The sequence below is a fragment of the Dicentrarchus labrax genome, unplaced genomic scaffold, assembly GCF_905237075.1.
Source record: "Dicentrarchus labrax unplaced genomic scaffold, dlabrax2021, whole genome shotgun sequence".
Lineage (NCBI taxonomy): Eukaryota > Metazoa > Chordata > Actinopteri > Moronidae > Dicentrarchus > Dicentrarchus labrax.
This window is the reverse complement of record NW_026136701.1, coordinates 18,533,972-18,561,512: the sequence shown is the minus strand read 5'-3', so window position 1 is coordinate 18,561,512 and position 27,541 is coordinate 18,533,972. Positions and strand designations below refer to the sequence as shown.

At 40.9% G+C, this 27,541-nt stretch overlaps 1 protein-coding gene across 4 annotated transcripts in view; it reads right to left on the bottom strand.

The window, feature by feature from the left end:
• Positions 1–26,001, bottom strand: part of cacnb2b (calcium channel, voltage-dependent, beta 2b) — a 40,341-nt gene extending 14,340 nt beyond the window's left edge. The window contains exons 1-2 of one of the 4 annotated variants that reach the window (XM_051410285.1): positions 24,738–26,001; positions 459–524 (exon numbers count right to left, since the gene is read on the bottom strand). In XM_051410285.1, the coding sequence (XP_051266245.1) occupies positions 459–524; positions 24,738–24,785 (114 nt within the window). In that variant the 5' untranslated portion in view covers positions 24,786–26,001. Of the gene's footprint in view, positions 1–458; positions 525–14,167; positions 14,689–18,590; positions 19,047–24,737 lie in introns of those variants that run through there. The other 3 variants (XM_051410258.1, XM_051410268.1, XM_051410277.1) reach the window with 3 other exon arrangements.
• Between the last annotated feature and the right edge of the window lie 1,540 nt (positions 26,002–27,541).

The following is a 27,541-nucleotide window of genomic DNA, read 5'->3' as shown; positions in this document are numbered from 1 at the left end:
CGAAACAGTTGAAAGAGGAAAAAGACTCGACCCTATTTGAAGTTTCAGAAAACAGCCGGTAAAACGTCCTTCAGAGGAACCAAGAGAGTACTTCTTACTTTTATACTTTGAGTACATTTCAGAGCCTGTACTTTTTCACTTTTACTTACTAAAGAAGTGGAATCAGTACTTCTACCTGTATCTTTCTGTATTTCTACTTGAGTAAGAGATGTATGTATGTCTTTTTCCAACTCAACGCAAATCATAAAACAAAACATAACAGCCACTCAATCAGTAATAATCATTCCTTCTCCCGACACTGAGCACATATGACAAGGAAGAAGACTGCAGTGACTCATTTTAATAGAAGAATATTGTTCTGCTAATCTGATGTTTCCTGTCTGTGATGTAACCATGTCCTTGAGAGCAGACCTCTCTCTCGGGTCGACTGACACCATGATGAAACAGTGAGAAAGTACCTTGGCTTTCTCCAGCTGCACCTGAGCGTTTCTTTCCTCAACGACATCCGGGTCCTGACGCTCTCCCTGCAGGAGAGAGAGAGAGAGAGAGAGAGAGAGAGAGAGAGAGAGAGAGAGAGAGAGTAATGACAATTAGTTTAATACTTCTCTGCATTCTCTGATTGGATCCTTATCTTATTGACTCATCCAGCAAAAATTATTTTTATCAAGATACGGAAAATTTATTTTCAACAAAAAAGTAACCACTCAAAGCGCTTCATGCTCACATTCACTCATTCACACAGCGATGGCACAGCATTAGGAGCAATTTGTGGTTCAGCATGCTGCTCAAGGACACTTCGACATGCAGTGAGAGGAGCCAGGGATCAAACCGCCAACCTTCTGATTAGTGGACAACCCGCTCTATCTCCTGAGCCACAGCCGCCCATAGCAAGTGTAGTGATAATGTATTTATTTGGCCTCATTGGGATTAAAAATGTCTTTCTCATGTGTCCTGACCAAGAGAGTGACAACATGTTACAGAGTAACAACATGAAACAGATATAAGACAGTATAACCCAATATACAATATGTCACAGGGTGAGACATAAACACATCTGTGATTCAACCAAATTTTGCCTCTTCAAGAAGACCCAGGTGCAATTCCAGATATCTATAAGTAGCCAGAAAAAAATCCATAAATATGAATGCGACTAATCTTTCTAAACACTAAGATGTTTGTTTATTTGTCTGACAGTTTCCACAGACACAAAGAGAATTTCCGATAGGATAATAAATGGAACTAACTTATGAAAACAGATTAAAATTTATCCCAAAACATCAGAAGTCAGATGATAAAGTAGAGTCTCCGCAGCAGAAGTGGGTCACTTGAGTAAATTTTCTCAGACTTGACAAAGCTCCTCCAGGCCCACAGAAATTATTCAACTCTTCTTACAGTCAGGGTAATAACTCCCCCGTGACTCACAAAAAACATAAACTTGGTAGAGTGGTCCTTTAAAATCACAAAGTAACATGTGAGCCACCGCGACGAGCCCCTTTCCCAATCATAGTGGATCATTAGCATTTTTGGATTTTTATTCCCAGATATTAGATTGGTTAGAAAATGGTTTTCTTCTGGCTATATATTTCCCAGTTGGCTACAAAACAATTATTTCTATAAATTACGCTTTGAAGCATAGAAACAAACAACCATTAAAATGACATTTTATGACTTCACATTCTGTCTCATGACTGCGGCTGCTTCTTTGGTCTTTTTGGGTCGTTTGAGTTTTGTATCAGGTCTAATTATCCTCTGCTCGATATGGAATGGGAAAATGAATTAATACACATAGGATACAGGTAGGTTTTCCACAGTTATGTTTGGATTTATTCAATTTTTTGGGACGTGTTAAGAACTAACTTAACTTAAAACAGCAAGCATCAATACCTCAGAACTAGATATAATCACATCCCTAATTCAACGTGACTGAACACTTCGCTGTTTAGCTTTTGACCTAATAACATCTCCAAGACATGCCCTCTCATTTACTGTCCCTTTTTCCAGAAGCCTCCTGCCTTTAATTGTCAGGAAGTGTTGCAGCAGATGCCTCATGGGACGCCCAGGTTTATGTGCCATGCGTCCCAGAGATTAGATTGTCCCCTCAAAGACATGGTAATTAATGCCCTCTGTGTCATAGCCAGGAGGTGGCACAGCCCTCTGCGTCAATCTGGCACTCAAGATACACACTTGCATCCTAAAGTCACAAATCAGCTCTCTCGTTGTAGACAGTCTACTCAGTCTGATGCATTTGAACAAGACTGTGATCCTGTGAGTCCTTGGTGAGTTCTGAAGTCAATATTCTCTAATCTAATCTCAAACTCTTCACACATGGTGATATATTTATTCAGTGGATATCAGTGACATAAAATTGACATGAATAAGGCCACAATATTTGACACTATATGTAATTTATTTGCAGTTCACCAGGTCGGACGCAGGACACTAACCATCCACCCAAACTTCTCACTCTGATGTCTGTGTACTAAGGATGTTACACTTCCTTGACTGACAACAAACATCTTCCAGGCAGCAATTATGTTTCTCTCAAAACATCTTTGTCAGAGGAAATTATTTTAATATATATGTATTTTGTAAGAGACGGGGTTTCCATTATTTATGTTTATTAAACAGAGAATACCCTGGTTGAATATGACGGTCAGTCTGTACAAGAACTCTTTAGCTCTCCCTTACCCAATCACCCACTCCTACTCTCTCTGTTTTTCCTAAGGAATGCACACCTCGTGCATTACACTAGTGAGAGACTGATATTGACGATGCTGTGGCTAGTGTATGCAGCCACAGTGGCATAACCAATTGTCATCTCAATTGTCCAGATAAAGAAGAGTTTAAAGATGCCTTAGAGAGATAACAAGACAACAAGAACAAGAACAACGCGAGCAATGAAACAATGCCCTTAAAATAGGAGAGAATATAAACATAATTTGAAAACCTTAAAAACTACAATAACCTTGGGGGCAAAAAAGGCCTCAAATAATGTGACAAAACCAGGACATGATGTACGTATTAACAAGATGGGATGGTGTTGGTAATTAGCAGAGAAGAATGCGTTGCACACAAGCAGGAGGATGAGGTAGCAGAGACAATGTCAAGACAGAGAATTAAACATGATGAGGAGGGAATAACAGAGGAGGAGGAAGTAAATCTCCCTGGGGCAGAATTATGCCCAGGCATGGGTTTTTGTTTACCCATGGCTGGTGTAGACATCTGTTCGCACAGCACCCGCCTCTCCTGCAGGCCAATGTCACCCAGCCAATAGTACAAAACGCCCCCGCTGAATTATTAAACAATGTTGAGCTTGTTCGTTACTGCAGGTGACTTAGAGATGTCTACTGTCTGGTTGAAGGGAAGAGATGCAAAAAATGACGGAATTATATGGACTGACTTTATTATTGCTGAGTTTAATCTTTATCCAAGGAAACAGTCAGGGATTATAGGCTATCCATGTCGTTAAGATGTTATTTTTTTAAATGTGAGCCATCTGTCTACGGCACCACAGCAATAGGGTATAGAAAATTAGACTGTAGTTTTTTTTTATTTTATAAACATTTTAAAAATAAAAGTAATTTTGAATACTTTAATTTATGATGAATTCTGTTTTTGTGATGTTTCATAATATGACCTTATTCCAGCTTCTCAAGTGGGAGGATTTATTAAGTATAACTTAGTATAACTTAGAGGTTTTTTTTGGACAGATAGAAAAACAAGCACTCAGAATTAGAGCCTTACCGATATATCGGTTGGCCAATATTATCAGTCTGTATTGGCCTATCACAGACATATTGGTAGCGTATTGGTATCAGCATGTGATCTGATATGAAAAAAATATGAAATATGTCAAAAGCATATTGGTTGGGCTCTACTTGGAACATATCATCTTGCAGTCTGGGAAGTTATTATGGGTATTTCACTATTTTCTAATATTTTATAGACGATCAGTCCAGACAATGGCATATTATCCGATGTTATGTTAAGTTGTACTGAGCAGCTTTTGTGATATCATAAAACAAGGGCTTTATAAATCAGAGAACAGTTCAGTTAGAGGAAACTTCCTCTTAATTGACAATAATACCCAGAATTCCAGAGCTATAATACTATTACACTGTGCAGTATTTCCTGTGTCTTATCTGTTTCTTACTGTATGTCATGTGCTGCCCATCCAAAATGGCCCCACTAATTTTCTAATTCAGTCTTTTATTCAAACTCTCTACCCCACTCCTTCATTCATCCCCCTTCCTTCCTCTCAGTTTTTCTTCCTCCCTGTTGGAGCGCCATCTCAGCCCATTAACGTGATTATATGCTTTAAAAGGTGGGCAAAGGAAGGGTGGAGGACAAGGATGATGGGAGGGTGGGTGAACAAGTAAAGCCACATTTTCTGGTGTCGCACCTGAAGGTGACTCTTTTCCCGCTTAAAAGCGTTTACACAGCTCTTTTGACATGTGCCAGGGGAGCACATTAGGAGAGAAGCGTCTGATTGGGGAGATGGACTCCATCCCTAAACTAAAATAATCAGAGCCATCGAGTCACCAGGAGCCAGCTGGCTGGCCTGGAGCACTGCGATTCCCCAGAGGACAAACTGAACTGGGTCTTAAAGAAACGCTGAGATACAGCTTATGTTCACATTATATTTCAAGCAGTTTATCCATTTTTACTCAACTCTTTGTTGTTTGAGCAGCTGAGAAAATTTATATTTTTATGCTGAGCCAAATGCACACAGAAAGATCTTAATGAATTCACTTTGACTCATACATAAAGTCTCTAACTTAGCAAGATGAGGTTACTTGGTCTAATAAAATATTCATATACATTCAGCAAGTGTCTATATGAAGCTTTAGCAAAGGTTCAGATAGGAAGATTATTCTTTTGCATACGTCGTATTTATTTCTCTTTCCATCCTGCAATCACTCCTCTCACATATGCTCACGTATGATTTCCTTGCTTTCATTATCAGGAGTTGTCAATCGAGTTATCAGCTGTTCTCATCAGCTGATTTCATCCATCCAATGTCACAGGGACACACCTGCATTGTTAGTCTCATCTTGCTGCAGTCTCTCTGCCTTCAGTTCATTCATGCTGTTATTATGGCAGTCTTCGCAGATTCATCAGCCTCATTATTTTATCAAAATATAAGCCTCAGAGTCATCAGCCACTACCGCCAGTGTCTGAACTCCATGGGGGGGATTTATTTTGCTGCTGCTCAGGGCAGATGGCCCTCGATCACAAAAATCTCCCTGTTGAGTCTAAGTGCCACAGACAATGTGTCAAGACTTAATCACCACATGTCATCTGTTATAATAAACAATTATCTTTACTCCCTTCACTTGTCTCTCCTGATTGAAATACCAATTGATTAAAAGTCCTGTCACTTAGTATTTCGCAAAACGGACCTATACAAAAGAGAACGTGTTCAAAAATGTAACATAGTAAACTTTCCCATGTACCCAAGGAAACAAGAAGAGGAGGCTGATGTTCAAATGCTTTTGGAGCCATTTTTTGGAGAGGTAAAACTCTCCTACACTCACATTACACTACACTAAAAAATGCGTCTTATCCCCTGTATGAGAGACAGCTCAGGGAAGGTGCTGTGCACTCGTCTTCATCCAAACCAGTTAGTCCTCATTCTGGAAGTCTTTTCTCTTGTAGAACCAAAACATACAGTTTGAAAACTCAATGAAGCCTAAATCTCAGCTTTGTGTGTATTGTACAAAATTGGTTTTGAGTCTGTCCAGTGGTCAAGTGGTTAAGAAGACTCAAAAAGTTACAGGGGAAAGCTCCACACAGGTGAAATGTATACTTTACTGGAAGTGTGTTCAAACAGTATGATTCCATTCTACAAAAAAGGCTTTAAGGATCAGGATGAGGAAGTAATTGGTTTGGCAAATGTATGTCAGGTTAACGTCCAGCACACACAAAGCCACTTCCCTAGTTTCACTCGCAGTCAGACAGTGTTTTACAGACAAGCGAGAACAACAGAAGTTTTCAGACTGCAAACAAATCCATGTTTCAACCAATGACAAAATGCACTACAGCACTGTAAAACTGAACCAGGAGGAAGCTCTGCAAAAACCGATGGATGCATAAAATGTGGTTTATCTAGCATTTTTCATAGTTCACTAAAATATGTTTCTGAAAACATCTGAGGTGAGAAATAGGCAACGCAGTAACATAATCTTTATTCATATTTGATCAGCACTGCCTAGTTTGACAGTTTGATCTGAGTTTCGTCTGGTTCGCTGGACGGACTCACTGAGAATGACCTGTCAATCACAAGGTAGCCCTGCCCAAAAGCATACCCTGCTTTATCATCTATTTCACTCTAAATTGGACCATAATTTACTAAATAAACATCGTACTGTATGGAATAAGACTCGAAACTAGCGGTTGAGACCATAAGCTCATTAGGAAACTGGTTTTTTTTGCAGCCAATGGAGCTGCCCCCTGTTGGCCATTACATAGAATGCATGTTTAAGACACAAGTTGGCTTCACTTCACAGAGTCAGAAGCTCTGTCCATTATATATACTATAATACCAAAGGGTTAAACCGTTCCTGTGTGGTTGAGCTGTTCTCTGTTGTAAGGCCATGCCCCTAGATCTTATCCATAGATCTCAGTTTGGTTAATAAAACATCATCGAATGATGGCCAAAAGTACAAAAAATAAAACCCATGTTTTAAAAATCTGAAAGTGTGCTTTAATATCGTCCTTTTGGGGTATTAAATAAGAAAGCCTTGACAAAGGTTAACGTGGTCTCTAACCAGGGTAGAAACGGTAAACAATATAAAGTAGAAGAAACATCTGTGATGGAATCTCTAGATAGATCCATCCACCCATCCAATCAACCCTCCAATCAACCCTGCAATCAACCCTGCAATCAACCCTCCAATCAACCCTCCAATCAACCCTCCAGTCAACCTAGAGACTTTGATTCAGCAGAACAACTGAGCTCTTTTTCTGTCTCATATTTTAAAACTCCATCTTCTCCACCAACAGCCACAATATAAGATTGTTTCACTGAAGATACTAGATCCTTCTGCATATTCCTTCAACAAATGGGGAGATGTTTCCATGGCAACCACTGAAAGAAATATGCCACCTAAGCATAAATGATTCCCACTGATGAAAATATTTCTCCCATTATAACTTATACGTTATAATCCTAAAAAAAAAACCTCTCCTCCTCCAGCTCTTCAACTCCAAGCGTTTAGTGAAATCCACTACATCCTCATTGACTGATTAAAGGCACTAACAGTAATTGAGCAGTACATTAAAATCAATGGAAGATCCATAAAGGAGATATTGGACTGACAGTTAGATCTCCATAGAGAATAATTGAGTCAGCTTGGCAGTGATCAACATCAACGCTACTGTACGTCTCACAGTCGTAGACATCGAACAGGAAAGTGTCATTCAGGCTGCCAGTCACAGAAATGAATGAAACACACACACAAAGGAACAGAAAGGAAGATTATGTAAAAATACAGTAGCATCAGATTCCTGCTTACCCTGAATGATATGTGCATATTTCTCACACAGCGCAGACTGATCTCGCATCAGGACAACATTTCCACATGAAAACAGCAGTAATGTGAAAACTTCACAGTGACTGAGAGAGAGGCACTCAAGTCTAGATTAAGAGTGGGTGGCAGACCACCAGGGCTGGATGAGTGTGCGCGTGAGTCTGCCTGGTTGGGTGGACACTTTTTCTGATTGTTTCCATTGGGAGATGCAGCGTGTGTGTTTGTGTGTGTGTGTGTGTGTGTGTGTGTGTGTGTGTGTGTGTGTGTGTGTGTTTGTGTGCAACTCGCTCTGCCACATCCCTGCAGCTTCTTGCTCCTTGCTGGCTGCTGCCCAGGTGCTGAGCAGATCTGTGATGCCTTCAGCCCTGTGGCAGTGAGTATGTAAGAACAGTGAGCTCCAGAGCTTGGTAGCTGACTATGTATGGAAACATCATGACTCTAGCACCTTTCACTGCCCTGCCAAATAGGGTCATCATGCAGGATTTTATGGTTAACTTTGACAAATCTCAGCTAGTGAGGGGGGCTGTACAATTTACACAAACAAGCAGGTGCACACAAATGCATGTAAAAATAAAGGACTGTAAAATCACTTAATTTTTAATGATCAAAACGATCAAGGAATGTTTAAATATCACAGGAAATGTGCAACAAAAGTTCCCCTTATTCATGTGTTATGGTATTATTGACGTGTTACGTTCCAAATACTGTCGCATTCCCATCCTGTCAGCCTCATCTGTCTGTGCCGTATTTGCACAAGTCATAAGCGGGTTAGTTGTTGCTCTGTCTTTACATGAGGAGATTCAGTTCCAACAAAAAAAGCAAACTCAGGATTTACAAGAGAAAAGGTGTCAGGCAGCAAACACACATACAGTGTAAATTCTACATAAATGCCCTGGGGGATGTTCAGATAACAGAATCAGCCTGCCTCCAACTGCCAGTCCCCTAAAATTGCCCATGCAGCAAATAAACAAAAACTTTTGTTTCCAAAACTGCGGACTCAAATAGTAGCTATACATAAAAAAATAGACAAAACAACTCCTCCCATTCACAACTCCATAAGAGAGCTGTGTTATGTGAGCTGTCACTCTGGGAGTGACAGCTGGTACCAAAATGTCTACCTACTATAACAGCTCAAAGCAAAACTGCTGGTTTTGGTTGACAAAATATTAAAGTAGAGCATGTTATGTGAGTTTGCCCGCTTTAAAACAAGTCTTAATTTACATATTTTATGAGAAAATTGAACTGTATTTTTTTTTCGTATCTCGGGATATTTTTGATTTGCAGAAACGTTTTGAGGAAAATTAAATTAATAAGCTTTAAAACGTTGCTGGTGAGATTCTTGATAGAGTCATGCATCAAAAAAGGACAAAAACACTGCCTGCTTTACCATAGTTCATTGTTGTATGTGGAGCAGGTCACTAATCTAATTGTGACTAATTTCCTGTCAGCCTACCAATGAGCTGCTGGCACTGAGCCCAGGTGCTCACAAAATCCTAATTTTTCTTTTATTGGCTCTTTCAGTTGCGGGGCAAAGTGAAGATGTATCTGATAACACCAATCCTCTCTGCCGTTCATTTACTTTGATGTGTTGTTTCGTATACTGTGATGATTTCTTTTCTACTCTGCCTCCTCTTCATTACCAGCTGGTTCATCTGCATGCAGTGTGTGTCCCAATCCAGTTTTCTCCAAGCCCCGTCTAATCAGCTGCTTTGCATCATCTGTCTGAAGGAGACTGGCTCCACGCCCTCTGCCTGATGCTACCACAGAGCAGATATGGCTGGGCTGGCACCGCCACCTTTACTTTGGCATTTGTCTCCGTCGGTGGAGTTAAAAGCTGCATCACGGCCCTTTAAATATCCAATTATAGATCAAGAGTGGCAGCGAATCTGTACTGCACTAAATGTAATTTATGTCTATACAGTGTGTTAATATGGGTTTGAGCATTATTACTGATGTTTGATACAGTTTGTGGTTACAAATTAGATAAAGAGTTTAAAGTGGAACCTACTTAAAATAATTGACTAAGCTCCACCCCTCTTAGTTACTGTTGCTACGCCTGTCAAGCTTTCCATTCTCTCATACACGCACATATAAAGTGATGACAACTGTGGCAGATTTAATACTCAATGACCAGTAACTTTTCACACAATGGTTCCTCGATTTCACACGGTTTTGCAGCGAATTTGATCAGTTCCAGCCAACTAGTTACAGTCAGCTAGTGTTAGCTTCAGGAGTTGCTTGAAAACGCTGTCTTAATGTTTCAAGCTTACTAATTTTAAACGGACAACCCTCGGACAAGAGGTCTTAATTATGCACCTGGCAACATAACATTATATCAGGCAAACGCTGCACATCCAAAACAAAAAGTCGACATTCTGACCAGCTGATGTGCCACGTTCCTGGGGCAAGTAAAATGCCACGTCGGGACAGTAAATCTTTCAACTCACTTGCCCGATTGGGTTAGTGGTAAACATGTTGTTTTTTCCAGGGGCAGATGATGGAAGTAGCTAAGGAGTGAGGCATCTTACTTCCTTCTCACCTCTGTTCAACAAAGTTTATGAGTTGAAGCTTTTCAGTTATGTTGGAAACAAGAGTTTAGTTGGGTGGCATTAAAGGATGTTGGGGTGAAACTCCAACCATGTACTGCACTGCTTACAGCAAGTTTGAGAGCAAGACTGCGGTCGGCACATAAAAGTTTCAAAGAAGGGGAAGGTAAAAACTGAGTTTGGGCACCACTTGTCCTGAAAAAAACATAAATATTGAACACCCTGCATGTAGAAGACATGGAAACAAAGAAACACTGTTCTTGTATTTCAGTGTAGGGCTCTTTGGTCCTATTGTTTAGCTTACACAGGCTGCCTACTTGGACAAACAGCACAGAGGTTATAGTTATGCTTTATTGTTCATACTTTCAAACAATGTTTCACTTTTAATGCTTTTAAGCTGAGGATTAACTAACGTTGCCTTGGAGTGTCCCCATCCAGAGCTAGCTCCCACACAGTGTGGGGAATACTACACAGTAAATGTGCTAGTGGTGAACAAGGCTTTTATTTTTTTAACCTTTTAACCTGTAACTCCACTTAATAATGTAGTATAAAATTTTGCTGGCCTTGGGGCAGGTAAAAAATAAACACACCATCCAATCTCTTTATATACGGAGTACTGCTCTGACTAATAGCCCCACGTATACCGCCTGAACATGTCTTCAGCAGGGGTTTAGCGAACAGTCAGTTCATTTTTTGACTCATTTTCTTAAGTGTGGTGTCAGGGCTTACCCCGAATGCAAAAGTAATGATAGCAAAAGAAGAGTAGCTTGAATTTTTTAACACCATATACAATTTTTACATAATTTTGCAGCTAATGCAACTCATTCATAGCATTTACTACAGAGAGAATCTGTACATTTGAAGGAACATCAAGAAGAAGAAGAAAAGATTTGCCTTGAAGATCACCAAAGACTAAATTGGAAAAAAAATCATCACAGGGAGAAAAACCAATGTGTATTCAAGCTCCTCTCTCTCTCTCTCTCTCTCTCTCTCTCTCTCTCTCTCTCTCCCCCCTTTCTCTGGGTCATGATTGTCTTTGAGTAAGGAGATTAAGATAGCATGCGTCAATCCAGGATTTGGTGAGAGAGAGACAAATGCAAACTCCTCACAGACAGCCAACACTGCTGCTTGGGCCGCATGTGCTCTAGCTCCCTGACAGTCATCAGATACAGATACAATGGTTGCATTAATATTATCTATACAACTTAATTCCTGGCTTGCCTGGCTCCTGTAATAGATACCTTTCATCTATAGTACATAGATGTCTCTCCGCTCTGCTGCATTACACAGCGTTATGATGCAACATGATTACTGCTGGTATAAGGAGGGGTATGTTTGTGTGGGGATTAGATTTTTTTTTTGACACATTTTGCCAACCATTCCTGTTAGGATAATTTCTCCCTTATTGCACTGAGGCAATTATCAAACCCCCCAGCTATCACTGGAACTTTAATGTCTGTCTTCTTCTGCAGTATGAAAAATAAACACAACACAAAAATAAACACAAAAAAGACAGATATACAGTAGGGAAAATGGAAACAATACAATTGTCAACTTGGAAACTGTTCTAATCCCAAAGGAAACAGGTCTACGTAATATTCTTGTGGAAGTTTCCAGACAGCTCTGCCGCCTTATTGCTCCACTTCCTGCCTGGGAGGAGAGCAGGTACTAAGAGGCTTTTCCTATTCTAGGTAACAAGCAGTGGGCCAGCACTAACCAGCACATTGTAATGCCAAGACAGTAGGCCATCTAGAAACTGAAAGGTGTTCTAATGCTCCAGTTTGTGCCTCTCACTACACAGAGAGCCACAGATATGGAGGATCTGTTTTTCTGATTAATTAATTCTCAGAGATCCAACAAGGTTGTGTTACATTAACTGCTGTTCTGAAATTATTTCGAGAATCCCTAAACTAGCACTTTAATGGTCGAAAATGCAGATATTTACGCTGTAGATTTCAGAACATGACTGGTCTCAAAGGAGCATGGGGGACAGGATGTCAGAAGAGACTTCATTCAACTGCATTATTCTGTACATTATAACCGTAAAACTTCAGTTTTTATGTGGAACAGGCCTCTATATGGGACAAGATTTTAATTCCTTGCACAAAACTCAGCTGCTCAGCAAAGATGAAAATACCAACAGAACAGAAATTGTTTATTGAAGGCTTTAATTGGTTTTATACATCTAAAGAATTGCTATAAAATCCAGACCAGGCCTCTAATTGAGTTTGCTTTTATTTGTCAAAATGGGTAGGCATACCAGGCTAGTAAAGGGGACCTGCTTCTAATTGATTAATTAGAGCCGAAGGGTCTGTCCTAGGTTTCTGCCTTTTAACAGGCAGTTTTTTCTTGCCCCCATCGCCAAGTGCTTGCTCATGGTGGTACTGTTGGGTCTCTGTAAATAATGCTATAAGGAGTTCGATCTAGACCTGCTCCATTTGAAAAGTGTCCTGAGATAACTTCTGTTATGAATTGGCGCTATACAAATAAAATTGAAAAAAATAAAATTTAATTGAATTAATTGGGGCCCTTCTTTTAATTAAAGCTTTACAGTAATATAATGCTAGCAAGTAATCTAGTCTAAAAAAAATTGATTCGCTGTCAACTGTGGTGAGGAAATTTAGGCAAACGTTTACAGCAGGATGTGAGTTGAGAGTTACAGTACAGGGCTGGAAACTAAATAACTTGGTACAAAACAAACTATAAACCTAACACTAAAATATTATCACTTTTTAAAGGTCTAACGTTGTAATTGCAGATCGCACCTCTGTCAGTTCACTCTCCCCTTCCAGATGCAAAGAAGAAACTACGGTAGCCACGAAACTCACAAAAAAAGATGCAAACGCCCGTATCTACAGGCAGTGATTGGTTTGTCTCTTCTGGGATACTGTAGAAACATGGTGGTTCAACATGGCCAACAGTAGTGTACAGCAGAGTTTTTAGAGCGGTTTCACTGAAAACTTCTGCTTGTTGCTACCAAAAAAGAGAGCAGAGAGACTGAACCAAAATAGGAAAGACGTTGAAAGACACCAAAATAAACATTTTTGAAACTTTGAAACTTTAGTATTCTGACCATCTGCTGCACAATTAAACCGATTTTTAATCATATTTGTTTGGATTAATAAATAAGAAGTGTGCAAGTCCTTTTTACTGTGCAGCAGACAGAAATGTTCTTCATGGTTAGAAGAGTCTTTAAGGATTCTGGATATAGCCTACCTTTAAAACAGCAGTAGGGGTTGTTAAACAAGCCTCTGGGTTTTTTCAAAGATTAACAAGAGGATGCTTATCACCCTGACTCGACTGTAATACACGAGAAGCATAAAGGAGAAGGTTCCCTCTGCAAAAGAGATCAGTCATCTGAGCCTCACCTGTATGTCTGCATGTGGCTTTTCACATTGTAATTTCAACAACAAACAAACTAACAAAAATATACTCTCTTGAGGCAAATGATGAGAATAGTGTAGGCAAGAGAAGCATTTTAATAAAACCATGACTGCTCAGGTAAAAAAAGGTGCATCTCAGAAAATATGTATATTGATGGCTTGTACAGCAGGAGGATCGGGGAACTTGACTACACCTGCTGCTGTTGTAAAATATAAAACTTGCATCACGTGGAGTCAAAATAAAGCCGAATATATACACAGTTTCCACTCCTGTACCCTGAATACTATATCACACCGAGTTCACAGCGAGCCTAAGAGTCATAAGTGAAAGAAAAAGGGGGCAAGAAAAGAGATTTCAGATCCATCTGATCTTCACAGGCCATTGGTTATGCAACTCTCTCTGAAAGCCTGCGGTTTTCAACCGGACACATGACACGATACTTGCTTGTGGATATGCATCTCTATGCGCCCTGCGCTTTGTGGCTGTTTTACTGAGTGCAGTGATGTGGAAAGGCCTCACACTAGGATTAACGCCCGGTGCAACAGATGGTGCATTCTCCTACCCTTCCTGTTAAGCGCGCGCACACACACACACACACACACACACACGCACGCTCGCACGCACGCACGCACACACACACACACACACACACACACACACACACACACACACACACGAAAAACACAAGAATATTACATATTTTACCTTTTTCTTGGGTGGCATGGTTGTTAAAGCGGTCCTCTTGTGTTATTCCAATACCAGATCAAATTATTGATCACCTGGCTCCAGTAAACGAGACATGGACAAGTATGCCATGAGACTGAGTTTTACCTCTAACACAGGTGGATATATCCGAGGATGCTGTTAAATGCTGAAAAAACACTGAAGAAAGCGCCGTTTTGTGCGTAAAGGTGAAATATTTCCCAAGAAACCGCGACAAGCAAGACACAGCCGGAGACACGGATGAGTGGCGTGAGGGGTTTCATTTAAGTCTGTATTGTGAGTTGAGTGTAGTTACCCTTTCCCGAGTCCTAGGGGTATTAAAGGCTTATTTCTCGGTGCGGCATCTGTTGAGCCGCACACCGCTCAGTCTGACCTCAAGCGCCGAGCAAACCAAGAAGGTGTCCAACGAGTCCGCACTGTCCATGCGTGCGGTATAACGCAAAGTGAGGGGATGTCTCATTTATGTTGTTGACCAATGTTGGCTCCGTCCGCTGCGCGTGTGATGCCCGATTAGTGAGCGTGTGTGTGTGTGTGTGTGTGTGTGTGTGTGTGTGTGTGCATCCAAACAACTTCCTGTGGCTTGGCTGCACAAATGGGAGTATTATAATGGCCTGGCTCCAAAATAGAAAGATGAAATTAAAAAGCTAGCAGGACGTAATTCCTTTGTGTAGCCGATTTACAGAATACAACTACAGACAGACCTCCACTCTGTCTCCCGAGATTAGTTAAGTGTCATTATGTCACTACTTAAAACTCTGTACTTGCCAAGTATCAGCTGTTACACTATTATGTTGAACATTTGGTTTTTAAATGCTCAAAGTGAAAGACTTGGATTCCTTTTTATACATTAATACCCAAAAGTTTGACTTATCACTGCTTCAAAATTAAAGGGTCAGTTCACCCAAGTTAGAAAAAGTCATTCTCTGGTATCTAGCTGTCTTCTGCCTCCCTCCACCCAATATAATGAAGGTGGAATTTTGTTTGTGTTGCTGTGAAATTTAAAAAAATTCAGCCGCAACATTTCTTTCTAGAAACAAATTCTCTTCTGACTGTCAGCAACTATTTCTTCATTCCAGTGAAAACTGTCATCTCATATTTCAAAACAGAATAATACAAAAGACACCTGTGATACCAAACTTTCATACCTTTACTCTGGTGAATCTTTGAATGAAGAACTTTATGTATTTCTGCACTGTGATATTCTGAATACTTCCTCAACCACTGTTTAAAGGTAAGTAACGCTGTGCGGTCCATTTGTCACTGTGGCCTGTAACCCACACAGCCAGGCAGGGGACGTCAGCAGATGGCCGATACGGTGAAGAACCAAAATCTCCAGAGAGAGCTTTTGGAGGCGAGGGACACAGATGAAAGTGTTACATAACTGGGAATAGAAATGAAAACATGCAGGGTTGGAGTCAGCTGGGCCAGGCTGTGACAGTGTGGAGCAAGGAAGCTGTGATACTGACCTCTGGGTCAGACACACATCTGGACCTACAAAACACACAGCTGTATACACACACAGGCTCAGATATACACGTCCTTATCAATCTCTTCTCTTCTGCTGGAGTGGACATCACCGTCAGAGGTCAGAACACTGTGATCACACCAGCTGTGACAGAGAAAGAAAGACTGTAAATGGAAGGTCCCAACATAATGACCTGGGATGAACCAGATTTGGGAATTAACCAAATCTGCTCTATGACACCTCAAATCTCCAGCGAGCGCCAGCTCTCCTCAAGTGCCAACAAAACGCTCCAACAGAGTCGCTGCTTACTTCGACTCGCTCTAAGCACAAGTTGTTACATAAGGTGGATCATTCTTGTGCTGCTGAAACAAACTACACATGGAATATATGAAGAAGCTAAAATATTCTCCTACACCCACTGAACCATTTTTACACTCTGCACATTAGTGGCATGCATCCTCCAAGTCTGTGAGCATTTATTCCTCCAAGTGTAAACTCTTTAAAAACTTTGTATACAAGATATTAGCAGTTTTGTTTTTCCAATACAAACACAAAAAATACAGTTAGAATAAAGTTGACAGTAAAAGCCTTCAGCACCAATCAATGGAACCTGCTACACAAACAGAAAGCCAAATTCACATTATCAAGGGAAAACTGCTTCTTTGCGCCTCCTCCTTTACTGCATATGTGGTGTGTTGAAACAGTCCTGTGCTAACGGTGCACACAGCAGAGTGGATCTGCCCGAAACTTCAAATCTGTTGAGCTTTGACCAGCGACTGAAGGCTTCTGCTTGTGCTTCAATAAAAGATGGAGGACAATTGATGTGCCCTGGTGGAGCACGCCCCAAGTATGAGGGCCAGGTTCGATCTGGGGCTGCACAATATGGTAGAAACATCATGTTACAATTCTGTTTGACAGGTATTATGATTGAGATATCATTAACAATTAGTGTGGGAATGATTTAAATTTTCACTGAAAGAAATTGTAAAATCATGATGAATTTTTTACCACAGCACTTCATTATAATGCTGTTTTGTCACACATTTGACCATTTTCAAAGAACTGCGATTTGCATATTGCACATGGCCATACTGCGATTTCGATAATATATCTAAATAATATTTTGATTCAGCCGTATTCAATTGCGGCCTGCGGTCCTCTGCTTCATGTGCCTTCCCCTCCCTATCTCCCTCGTTCCTGTCTCTCTTCAGCTTTTACAATCCAGTAAAGACAATAAAAAATAGGACAGGCAAATTAATAAGACTAAATATAATAGCCTTTTGCAATAACAAATCATGATCATACTGAGGACAAACTGAATATAATATTCTGTGTGAAATATCCATTTTAGGATTCAGTGACAAGGTAATTATTCACATACTGGTAATTAACAGCTTCAGAGAGATTACAGCATCCTGAACTTTAAAGCAGAAGTGCTTTATTTCAGTTTTAATGTGAATACAGCCTCAGAATGGACATTTGAATTTACTATCCTGACTATTGTTAATCAACAATAAATGTTGAGTTTTCAAACTATAATAAAGTAAACATTCACATCAAATCATGGACAAAAATAGATCTGACCATCTGGATAATTTTCACTACATTTGTCAAACACTCTGACTCAGCTATTTACACAACTTTAGTCAAAAACACCAGAAGAAGAAACATCTCATTCACCTGATACAAACAAACAGCTCAGTTACTACTGCATCATTCACCGAGCCACTATCAGCCATAAAGAACCCGTCAGTCATTTCACTTCCCAGCATACACGTGTTCAAGTACACATGTGCTCTCATACATAAACAAACATCTGCCCCTAAGCTTCTTACAAGTATAATGTGTGTGTGTGTGTGTGTGTGTGTGTGTGTGTGTGTGTGTGTGTGTGTGTGTGTGTGTGTGCTGTCAAGCTGGGGCCAGTAGTGCAGGGCTGCCGGGGCAGAGATGGATGGCACGCACACTTTCAGGCAAAGCTCCAGACTCGGCCTTCCTCCACTCTGCCCTCCAATGTGTCCACACAGTTAGAAACCACACATCTGCCCTGACCCAAAAAAAGACTCCAGAACTCATTACTGCTTGCAATCGGATGCAACCAAAAACTTTCATGAAAGGACCAGTGTGTAGGATTTAGTGGCATCTAGTGGTGAAGTCGCAGATTGCAACTAACTGAACACTGCTTGCGTGAGTGAAAATCAGAACAGGCTTTATAGTGTGTAGGAGAAACTACAGCGGCCTCCACGGATGGTGACCCCCAGCGACTGTATATGAAAATGTCTCATTCTAAGGTAACAAAAACACAACAATTCCCATATTCAAATTATTATACACTAATAAAAACATACCTATGAATATTATATTCCATTTTTGCTAATAGATCCTCCTAAATGTTACACACTAGACCTATAAACTGTAAACTGCTGTCATGCAATGTTAGCACGCCTTAGTCCCTCCCACTTCACACCCATTGATCTGAGCCTAATCATCACCTTTTCTTTTTTGTTAACACTCTTTTATTTTTCAGCTGGTTGAGCAGGATGGTGTGAAGCAGGCTGGCAAGGAGCGCAGACAGCTTAAGGAAAGTTTAGACCACACAGCTATTGGACACATTAAGGCAGATGTGCAAAGAACAAAGACAATGGTTTTATCTGCTCTGTTCTCTATCTGCAATCCTAAATTAAGCCCATAAAACATACTCCTTCTCTGGTCCAAAACAAAGAAACTGTACTTTGGGTAAGTCTGACACCAAACTGCTCAATGTGGAAATACCTAAAAATATATATGAAGCATTCGTTTTAAGAAAGAAAACAAATTCCAAAGCAGATAAATCTGACAGAAATAAAAGAAAAGCACTCAAACTGAACTCTTATAATCCACTAAGAGCCACCCTCTTCATCCCCTCTCCACACCTCCCCCCACCAAGAGAGAGAAAGTACTCACCCAGGAGACATTTTTGTTCTTGGGTACTTTTGACATGGCTTGCGGGCGCAGAGGCCAAGGGCCCAACTCCAGAAACCCTCAGCGTCCTGTCACACACACACAGATCCCAGTCCACCTTCAGCCCTCTCGGAGATGGAGACAGGCTTTTCATTTGACGTCCTGCACTGTTTCCACCCTGTGCCAACAACAACCCTCACCAGATTTACATCTGCCTGGAACGTCGCCCTCCAATCACACCCGACTAAACATGGTCCAAAACTGACTCAAGAAGGAGGAGGAGGAGGAGTGGGAGGAGGAGGAGTGGGAGAAAGAAAGAAAGACTGTATAACTCAAAAAGTGCCCCGTCAGAGGCAGAAATAGAACATGCAGGAAAGTTCTTTCAGTCCTTCACCTGAATCCTCCTCTTCCTTCTTCTTGTCAGTGGCTGCTCACTTCAATTCAAACCCTGTATGAATATGCAACCAAACATCTGGCTAATGCCCCTCCTCCGTGATGCCGGAGGCTGGGGCCAAGCAAACGGCCAATCCTGCCCTCCTAACATCTGGGAGAGGAGAGATTGAAAGGAGATGGATGGAGGGAGAGAAGTGGAAAGGAAGGGAGGGAGGGAGGATGATGAGACGGGAGAGAGGTGGGAGATACTGAGTGCATCGGGATGGTGGGAGAGTGATTGAGGATGTTGGACAGATGACTGGAGAGGGCCAGTCGGTGGAGTGCACAGCAGGCCGATACACAGATTGGAGGGCAGGTTACTGATCCCTAACATGAGATTAAAAAAACAAACATGTTATATTGAATTGGTTGTTGTGAAATACAGAATATTTCTCCATAACTTGCCCCTTCATTTCCCACAAAGACAGAAAAGAGACGGAGACAACCCACATTTGTAATTTTGTATACTCTTTGTGATTGTGTTTCTGTTCAAGTCATCTCGCATGTATGTTTTTGATTGTAATCGTGCTGCTAAGCTCCACGACAGTGATTGGTCAGAGAGGGAGAGAGAGGGGGGGGGGATGGATTGACAGAATAAGAGATTGATGGTATTATAGATGAATATCTCTCTCTGCCAATCTCAAATTTAAACCTAAACTCAGTTTTAAGAGCAGTCCCTTCTGGAGTCACTATATCCTGAATATACTGCACTCTCAGCAACTGCAATTTACACAACGCATATGGTTTTAAAGGAGTAGTTCAAGATTTAGGGAAATACACTTATTAGCTATCTTTATGAGAGTGAGATGAGAAGGTCAATACTGTACTGCACTCTCACGTCTTTACTTAAAGTACAGCGCTGGATCGAGCCAGTTAGCTCATGCATAATTGCAAATGAGGAAAGCAGCCAGCTTGTCTCTCCAACGTTTAGAAAGTGTACTCATTCATAAACACAAACATAAATTTTAGGCTGTAACTATATCTTGGTGAACACAGCCAAGTGCATTGACTTAAGAGTGTTGTCGTCACAGTGAAACTTCCCCAGATCCAATAAAGCCCAAACTCTGATATAACTCTCTGTATAACTCTAAAATTAGTGACGATGTTACACTGGTAACAACGTAATGTAACCTTTAACCTCGCATCCCTCCCTTACCTTCCTGTAAAATTCAGAATCAACTATAAGATCTTACTGATTCCATATAAGGCACTTCATGACTTTGCCCAAAGTTACATTTCAGATCTCCTTGTTCCTCATTCCACTCCTCAGCCACTTCGCTCCTCAGATCTAGGCCTTTTATCCATTCCCCACTCTAACTGCAAAACTAAAGGTGACCGTGCCTTTGCGGTTCTAGCCCCAACATTGTGGAATAGTCTTCAGTAATCACTCAGATTGGCTGAATCCATGGACTGTTTTAAGCGGCTCCTCAAAACTTACCTCTACAGGCAAGCCTTTTCCATAGATCTCCTTCTTGTTGGTTTACTTATCTCTGTTGTCTTTCCTTTAATTTATCTTCTTCCATATGTTTGTATTTATATGTTCCCTATGTATGTATAATTGGGTATGGTTATGTATGTACAAATGTATATGTATATATGCATATATGCATATATATATATATATATATATATATATATATATATATATATACATTTTGCTCTTGTGGTTTTGGTTTCAGAAAGGCTAACAAAAGAGACATGGCCCACAAAGCTCTATAAAGGACCAGTGTGGAGGATTTAGTGGCATCTAGCGGTGTAGTTACACATTGCAACTCCCTCGGTTCACCCTCGCCTTCCAAGCATGAAGGAGAAACTACGGTGGCTGTGCATGAAACACATGGAAAACACAAACAGTCTTGTTTAGAGCCATTGTTCGATTTGTCCGTTCTGGGCTACTGTAAAACATAGCAGTTACATAACATGGCCAACTCTATGGAAGGCGACCCGAGAGTCTAGTAGATATTAAAGGCTCATTCTAAGGTAACAAAAACATAACGATTTCTATTTTCATGTGATTAAACTTGACAGGTCTGCAGTGTCTAGTTATGGTTGCTAGTTTGATGAACAATCAGTTGTCGTTTTTACATCGTAAACTCTGTACAGACGTGAAAGTGGTATCGATCTACTCTTGCTAAGAAAGAAAAAAAGTGTATTTCCGAAAATGTTCCTTTATGAGCAAAATGTATTGCAGTTGACGGACTTTCCTTTTATCTAAATGATAAAGAGAAATATCACAACCTAGATGCGTCTTCTAGTCAGACACTGTTTATTTAATTCAAGAATTACAACAGCTTACAGTTATCTTTTTCTTTATAAGGAATTAATGTAACCCCCCTTTACTTGTCTACATTTCTAAGAATAAATAAATAAATAGCTGAGGCTGAGCAGCCTTGAAGAGCTTTTTCGGTCCTACACAGATACTCGTCTGTGATCTACAATCCCATCGCCTCCAGTGAGGTAGGAAATAGCTGTGTGAGTGTGGAAACAAGTCGATACTGAGCTTGCAGGATGTTTACCAAATCCACAAGATTTTGATTCAGCGTTATAATCAATGTCCACCTTAGCACTGTATGGATCTGTGGTCCTTATAGATTCACCTCGACACAAGTAGGCAACAGGAGGAAAGGGATCACAACTACCTCTGCAGTATAAAAAAATAAAGAGAACACGTTGCATCCTACACATAAAATAAAACTGGAGGCAGAAGTGTGGTATACCAAAACCAGAAATGACCAAAAAAAAAAAAACAAACACTGGGACTAATGGTATGTGAGAGCTAAGTGTATTTCCTCTAAATCAATCAAAACTCAACAGGCATTCTGGTAACGCTATGAGACACGTAGTCTCTCCTTTCCAGATTTAAGACTTTATCTGAGAACAGTTGAATATAAATTTCAATAATCAGATTTTAAACGTGTAGGAAAACTGCTAAAAACTGAAACTCACTGTCACAACTGAAAATCAGACAAGTAAAATACTTCCATTAGTGACGTTATCTGTTCGTTTTGGATTTTAAGCCTCTCCCAACAGTCACATATGGTGATGTATGACAGACTTTACAATCCTGTTTAAGTTCAGGTATACAGCAGGCGTATCCAGGTTGGGAGGCACAGCTGTGACTCTGCTATGTAAAGCAATGATTTATGGTTCCAAATTCTTTCTAAATTCTTCATTATGATGGTCACTGTAAGTGTCATGAGCAACATGATTCAGGTGAAGTCCTCCCAAAGTAATGATATGTTAAAAAAGTAGAAAAATAATACTGGAGGCATGCTAAGGCAGGATTCCTATAATCTAAAAAAACTTTTGAATGCTCCCATAAAATAATCTCTTGGTTTCTTACAAACCTCTAAAATTCAACATGCCTTTAAACAGTAACATAAACTTTATAAAAGGTAGGGTTGTCAAATTTCACATGCATGTCATCATTCCCCTTTCTTTCTCCACATTTTCTGTCAGTTAAAGGCAAATACCAAAAAAATGAAAGGTTAAATTATCTCCTTGCTGCAGCACATTGTGCTTCCATCTAGAATATAATAGATTCTGATGCAACATTTCTTGACATCTTTTGGTCTTTTTTTTTGGTCATCTGGCTTCTCTTCATTAAAAATGAGACATAAACAGATACAATGACAACCAAATGCTACCTTTTAATTGTGAAGCTATAAGACATACACACAATTTTCAACTATTTTACTAACTACTATTTAACTATTTTAAAACAAGTTTTTCCCTGAAATTTCTTTGCTCTTTTTGTAAGGTTTTAGCAGATTTATGTAATGGGGACAACTGCTCCGCCCTTCACCTGTTGGCCGAGCCGTCCTCACACTCAGCATTATGAAAACAGCAGCAACTAAGCAGAGAACAGTAAGATGTCTTAAGCTCCTTCTTAGAGCCAGGCAAGCACTTAAGGTAATCCAGCTCTGTTCTCTGCCAGCTAAGGCCACACCTGGAGGAACGTTTCTAAAAACACATAATTTTAAAACGACACATGGTTCAGGCAGTGCTGGAAAAGATCTAACAACAACTTAAAATTACTTCTGAAAACATTTTTCCAAATCAATTAATTCCAAGCCACGTCTACTTGCAACCAAAGAGTGATGTTCCCCACTCAGACTGTTTGATTTGAATACTTTTTGGAACCATGATGAAAGAAGATTATCACATATTTAATTATAAAGACGAAAATAGAAGAAATAGAAGAAAAATCTGAAAAAAGAAACATAAATTGTGTTGCAGATTATGTTCATTTTCCATCTTTTGACCCCCATATTTATTCTTCGAGCCCTTGCGGCCTCACAACCTCCAGGTTGGAAAGCGCTGTCCTAAACCAAGTTGTGACTTACATTGATCCAGCTTTTTTAATCTCATTGATGACTGTGTAGTTGGCAACAAAACACAAAATGTGTTGTGGCAAATGGAGTGAAAATAACAGATGAGTAATGTACTTGCACCACATTAGGCAGAATGGCATTAACCATTTATCATAAGCTTTTCAAGCCCCAGTGCATCTAAAGAACACATCTTATAGATTTCCTCCTTATATTTACATGCATTTGCGTGGCTCAGGGTTTTTATTTACACTAAACTGTTGTAAGCACACAAAATCAGTTACACTTCACTGAATGTAGGCAGCAGGTCCCAGTTATTGATGTGTCACTGCTTTTAGCTGTGTGTAGCTTTTCATTCCTGTAAGTTTCCTGGCTTGTTGCTGAGGTGGGCACACATTGCATGCAGCAGCACAGACTGTGGTAATCTGTGAGGCTCTGCGCTGACAGCCTATTGAGTGTTGAGGGCTGACAGTAAGCCTATTTCATGTAGGAATGTGGCTACGATAGGGTCCTCTGCAGTCAGCGCTGTCACACAATGCACAGCTCTGACTCTCCATATAGTATTTGCTGCAACAGGACTTAACAGAGACACATTAAGGAAAAAAGCAACAATGACTTTAGTGATGAAGCAACAAACAGACTGGGAGAAAGACTGACAGAGAGGAGAGCAAGGAAAGGAGGAGAGAGTTTGTGGAAAGACAAGAAGAAATAAAGAGGAACAGGTGGAGGAGAGGAGTGAGACTGTTCTCCCTGCTCCTCTCTGTCATTGAGAGGACAGTAAAACCTTGCCTGTAATGAGATAACTGCACCTGTCTGTCCTCCCCCAGCTCAGCTGCTCCTTCAGACAGCTCAACCAGGACAGTTGATATGAGGACTCTAAACAGCTATTTGAAATCACCTTATCAATGGTATGCAAAAAAACATTTTTCATGAACTGTTCACTTCTCTTGCTTGGTGATGAAATCAAACTGTTGCCTCATGGTGGAAAACAAACCAGAGTCCAAAAACAGGATATCTGCGTTTAGGTAATGTTTTCAGGGAGTCTGTGCCGGGATCAATACAGTGAGCTGTTTGACAATGCCACTGTCTGTCCTGATAAACTGCAGCCTGGCTGAAAAACTCACATAGACAGAGGCAGAGTAGTGAACACCTTAGCGGCAAATAACAGGTTGTAAGAGTCACAGCTGCTAGTAGCTATAAATGTGAATGAATCATCAGCATTATAAGTAAAGTGTATAGTGACTACACATGCAATAGTATCTATATATACAATTATCTGCCATGGCTTGTGTATGCCCCCCCCCCCCCCCCGCCACAACTCCACTGTTGCTATGGGATCAAAAACATGCGGATGGAAGCTGCAAGTGATGCTGCGATGGTCACTTACATAGGTGGACTGCACTCTCCGCCAGTGTCCCAGCCCACAGCAATACATTAAGACATCCAGTTGGGGGAAGAGGAGGGGACAGGCCGATAGAGCCTCCGGGGTGGGTCGTCTCAGGCCAGGCTTGCACACAGGATCCTCATGGTGCAGGTGATCTACCTGATCGCCAGCTCTTCAGCTGAGTTGGAGATCCTGCAAAAAAAATCTCCCTAATATCCACAGGTTCTCACAGGAGGGGAAGGGGAGGAGGATCACCTGGGGGGGAGGGGGGGGGGGGGGAGGTTCAGTGGCTGGTCCCTCTCATAAGTTAATGTCCTCAGATGAGTCCAGGTGATCCGGGAGCCAAAAACGTCTCACAGCATCCTCAAAGTCCTGCTGCTCTGTGGGGAGCCGGGATGCTGAGTCCAGCGACTGTCCCGGGGACCAGTCTGATGTGCTGAGGAGTGTGTGAGTGTGAGATCTTCTTGTGTGTGTGCTCACCTCAACTCAGAAGGACAGGTGGTTCATTTTCCATCCTGTGTTTATTTACACTACCCCACCTCACCCGTCTTTCTCTGTGGCTACTCGCCCTGTCGAGAAAAAAACCCTCCCTTCCAGCCTCCCCGGCTTAAGCCCCCCGAATAGTCTTGCTACAAAAACTAAATGTCATTTTCTTCTCTGTGTGTGTCTCTCACTGCTCTCTATTCTGTCGGATTTATCCAATCAGAGCTCTCGCTTCACTCCACATCCGTCTTGCCTATATCCCTGTCTATCCCTCCCTTGTAAGCCCACCCTGGGAGTCCAGATACAGAGATTTTCAGGTTCTGTGCAATTCCTCTTTTCTTCCTCCTCAAAAAAAAAAAAATCCCAGCTCTATAGCTCCTCCTCCAGTATCTCTCCCTTTCACTCCACCACGCTGCTTCCCTCTCTCAAAGGTCCTATCTCATCAGGAGCGTTCCTGGTTACCTGAGTCACTCCTTGCACTCCTGTTGTGACTGTGTATGCACGTGTGTGTGTGTTTGTGTGTGTGTGTGTGTGTGTGGAGGCTGCAGCTGAAGCTCACCGCTCTCCCTCTCTCTCTGTTGCCATGCTAGAGCAGGTAACATTCGGCTAGCGCAGGAGACACACAGCCTGAATTCAAATGCGCCTCCAGCCTCTCAGATTTACAAAGCCTCCACCCATCCTTAACAGCAAGCACCCCCCCACCCCCGTCTCTGCCTTCGTCTCTCTATCTGTCCCCTCTTTTTTCCTTCCTCTATCTCATTCTCTTTATCTTTGTCCACAATGTCTGCTCCCTCTCCCTCCACTGTTGCTTCCTTCCGTGTCATTTCTCCTCTCTTTCGTGTTTTTCATGTTACCTTGAGAGTGGAATAAGAAAGCCCTGGGGATAATTCTGCTTCTGCTAATCGCTGCAAAAAAAAATCCCCCCTCTTTTCAAGCCATTTCTGTCTACAACGCAGCTCAAAAACCTCTTGACACAAGTGAAGAAAATCTGTCCGTGCAATGAGAATCTGTTCTCAAAAGATAGAAACTTGTTTCTAAAAGTAGAAATGAGTGGCTGAAGTCTTTGTTTAAGACTACATTTTAAGGCAAAGAAGACTCAACAGCCACTCTAGCAGTTCTTCGAGGCTGAACATACGCACATTGATGCATCGACCAAAATGCTAACATCAGCATGCAAACATGCTCACAATGAAAATATTATAATAGCATTTTAGTTAATTAACAGTAACACAAAGTACAGATTAAGCTGTTGGGATAATTATTGTCAAAACCCAATAAACCAAAGTATCTGATAACTACAATTGGCACATGATGATGGTGCTAGATGAGGAGTTAATAGTTGTTCACCTGCTGGTGGCACTGAAGGAACAGTCAGAGGAAAAATAAAGTCACTGGTCCAATAAATACAGAAAGAGGATGCACTTGAATCAATTTGATAAAGTAGCAGTAATTGAAATAAGTTGATTTGTACTGGGAATATGTCGAAGTAATCCTACAGCACTGGCAGATTTTTTCACCTGATTGAAGAAAATGAAACTTTAAGGAAAAAAAGTGAGGGAGAGTTTTGCATAATGAATATGAAGTTACAACTGAATGAATTTATGCAAAGCTCCTCTAAGCATGCATGAAAATTTTGATGACAAAAAAATTAAAGAAATGAAAGCTTCTGCCTCAGAGAACTCTTTATAATTGAACGTGGATCTTACAGACTCAGATAAAGAGGAATAGATGCAGGCTGTTGCTTTCTCCTTTGATCATTTCCAGCGTTCATTCTGCGTCACAGGAATAAAAAAAAAAAGTACTCTGCAGTCTGCCAACACAACATACTGTAAAACGGTCACAAGAACTCAAGCTGCACTAATGCTTTCTTGCAGATTATAGTATGAATCATTAAGGAGGAGGATGATCGTGGCTATGGGGAAATTAAGCGAAGTTAATTTTAGTTTTCATACCAGTAAATGAAAGCAGGCCAGCTCTGGTCCCTCCCTGTGAGTTACAGCTGCTTGTCGAGTGTCCTGTCACTGGCTGTGTGTATCAGTAATAATGCCTGTCACAAATCTTCCCTCTCACTGTGGCAATGCATTTCAAGCTGATATAAATTTCTGTTTGAGATTCACCCAATTTATCACCACGGATGCAGCAGGATGTTTGCTGCTATTTTTCAAATTCCTTCATTTTTTTGAAGAGACAGGAGACACCGGTTTGGCAATTCCCTTAAACAGTTTGTCCCGCAGCCCCGGCTCATCCATCAGACGGACAAAGACCAAGTGCTCCGTGGGGTATAATTCTGTCAGACTTGTGCCGGTGGAGGACTACCGATTATA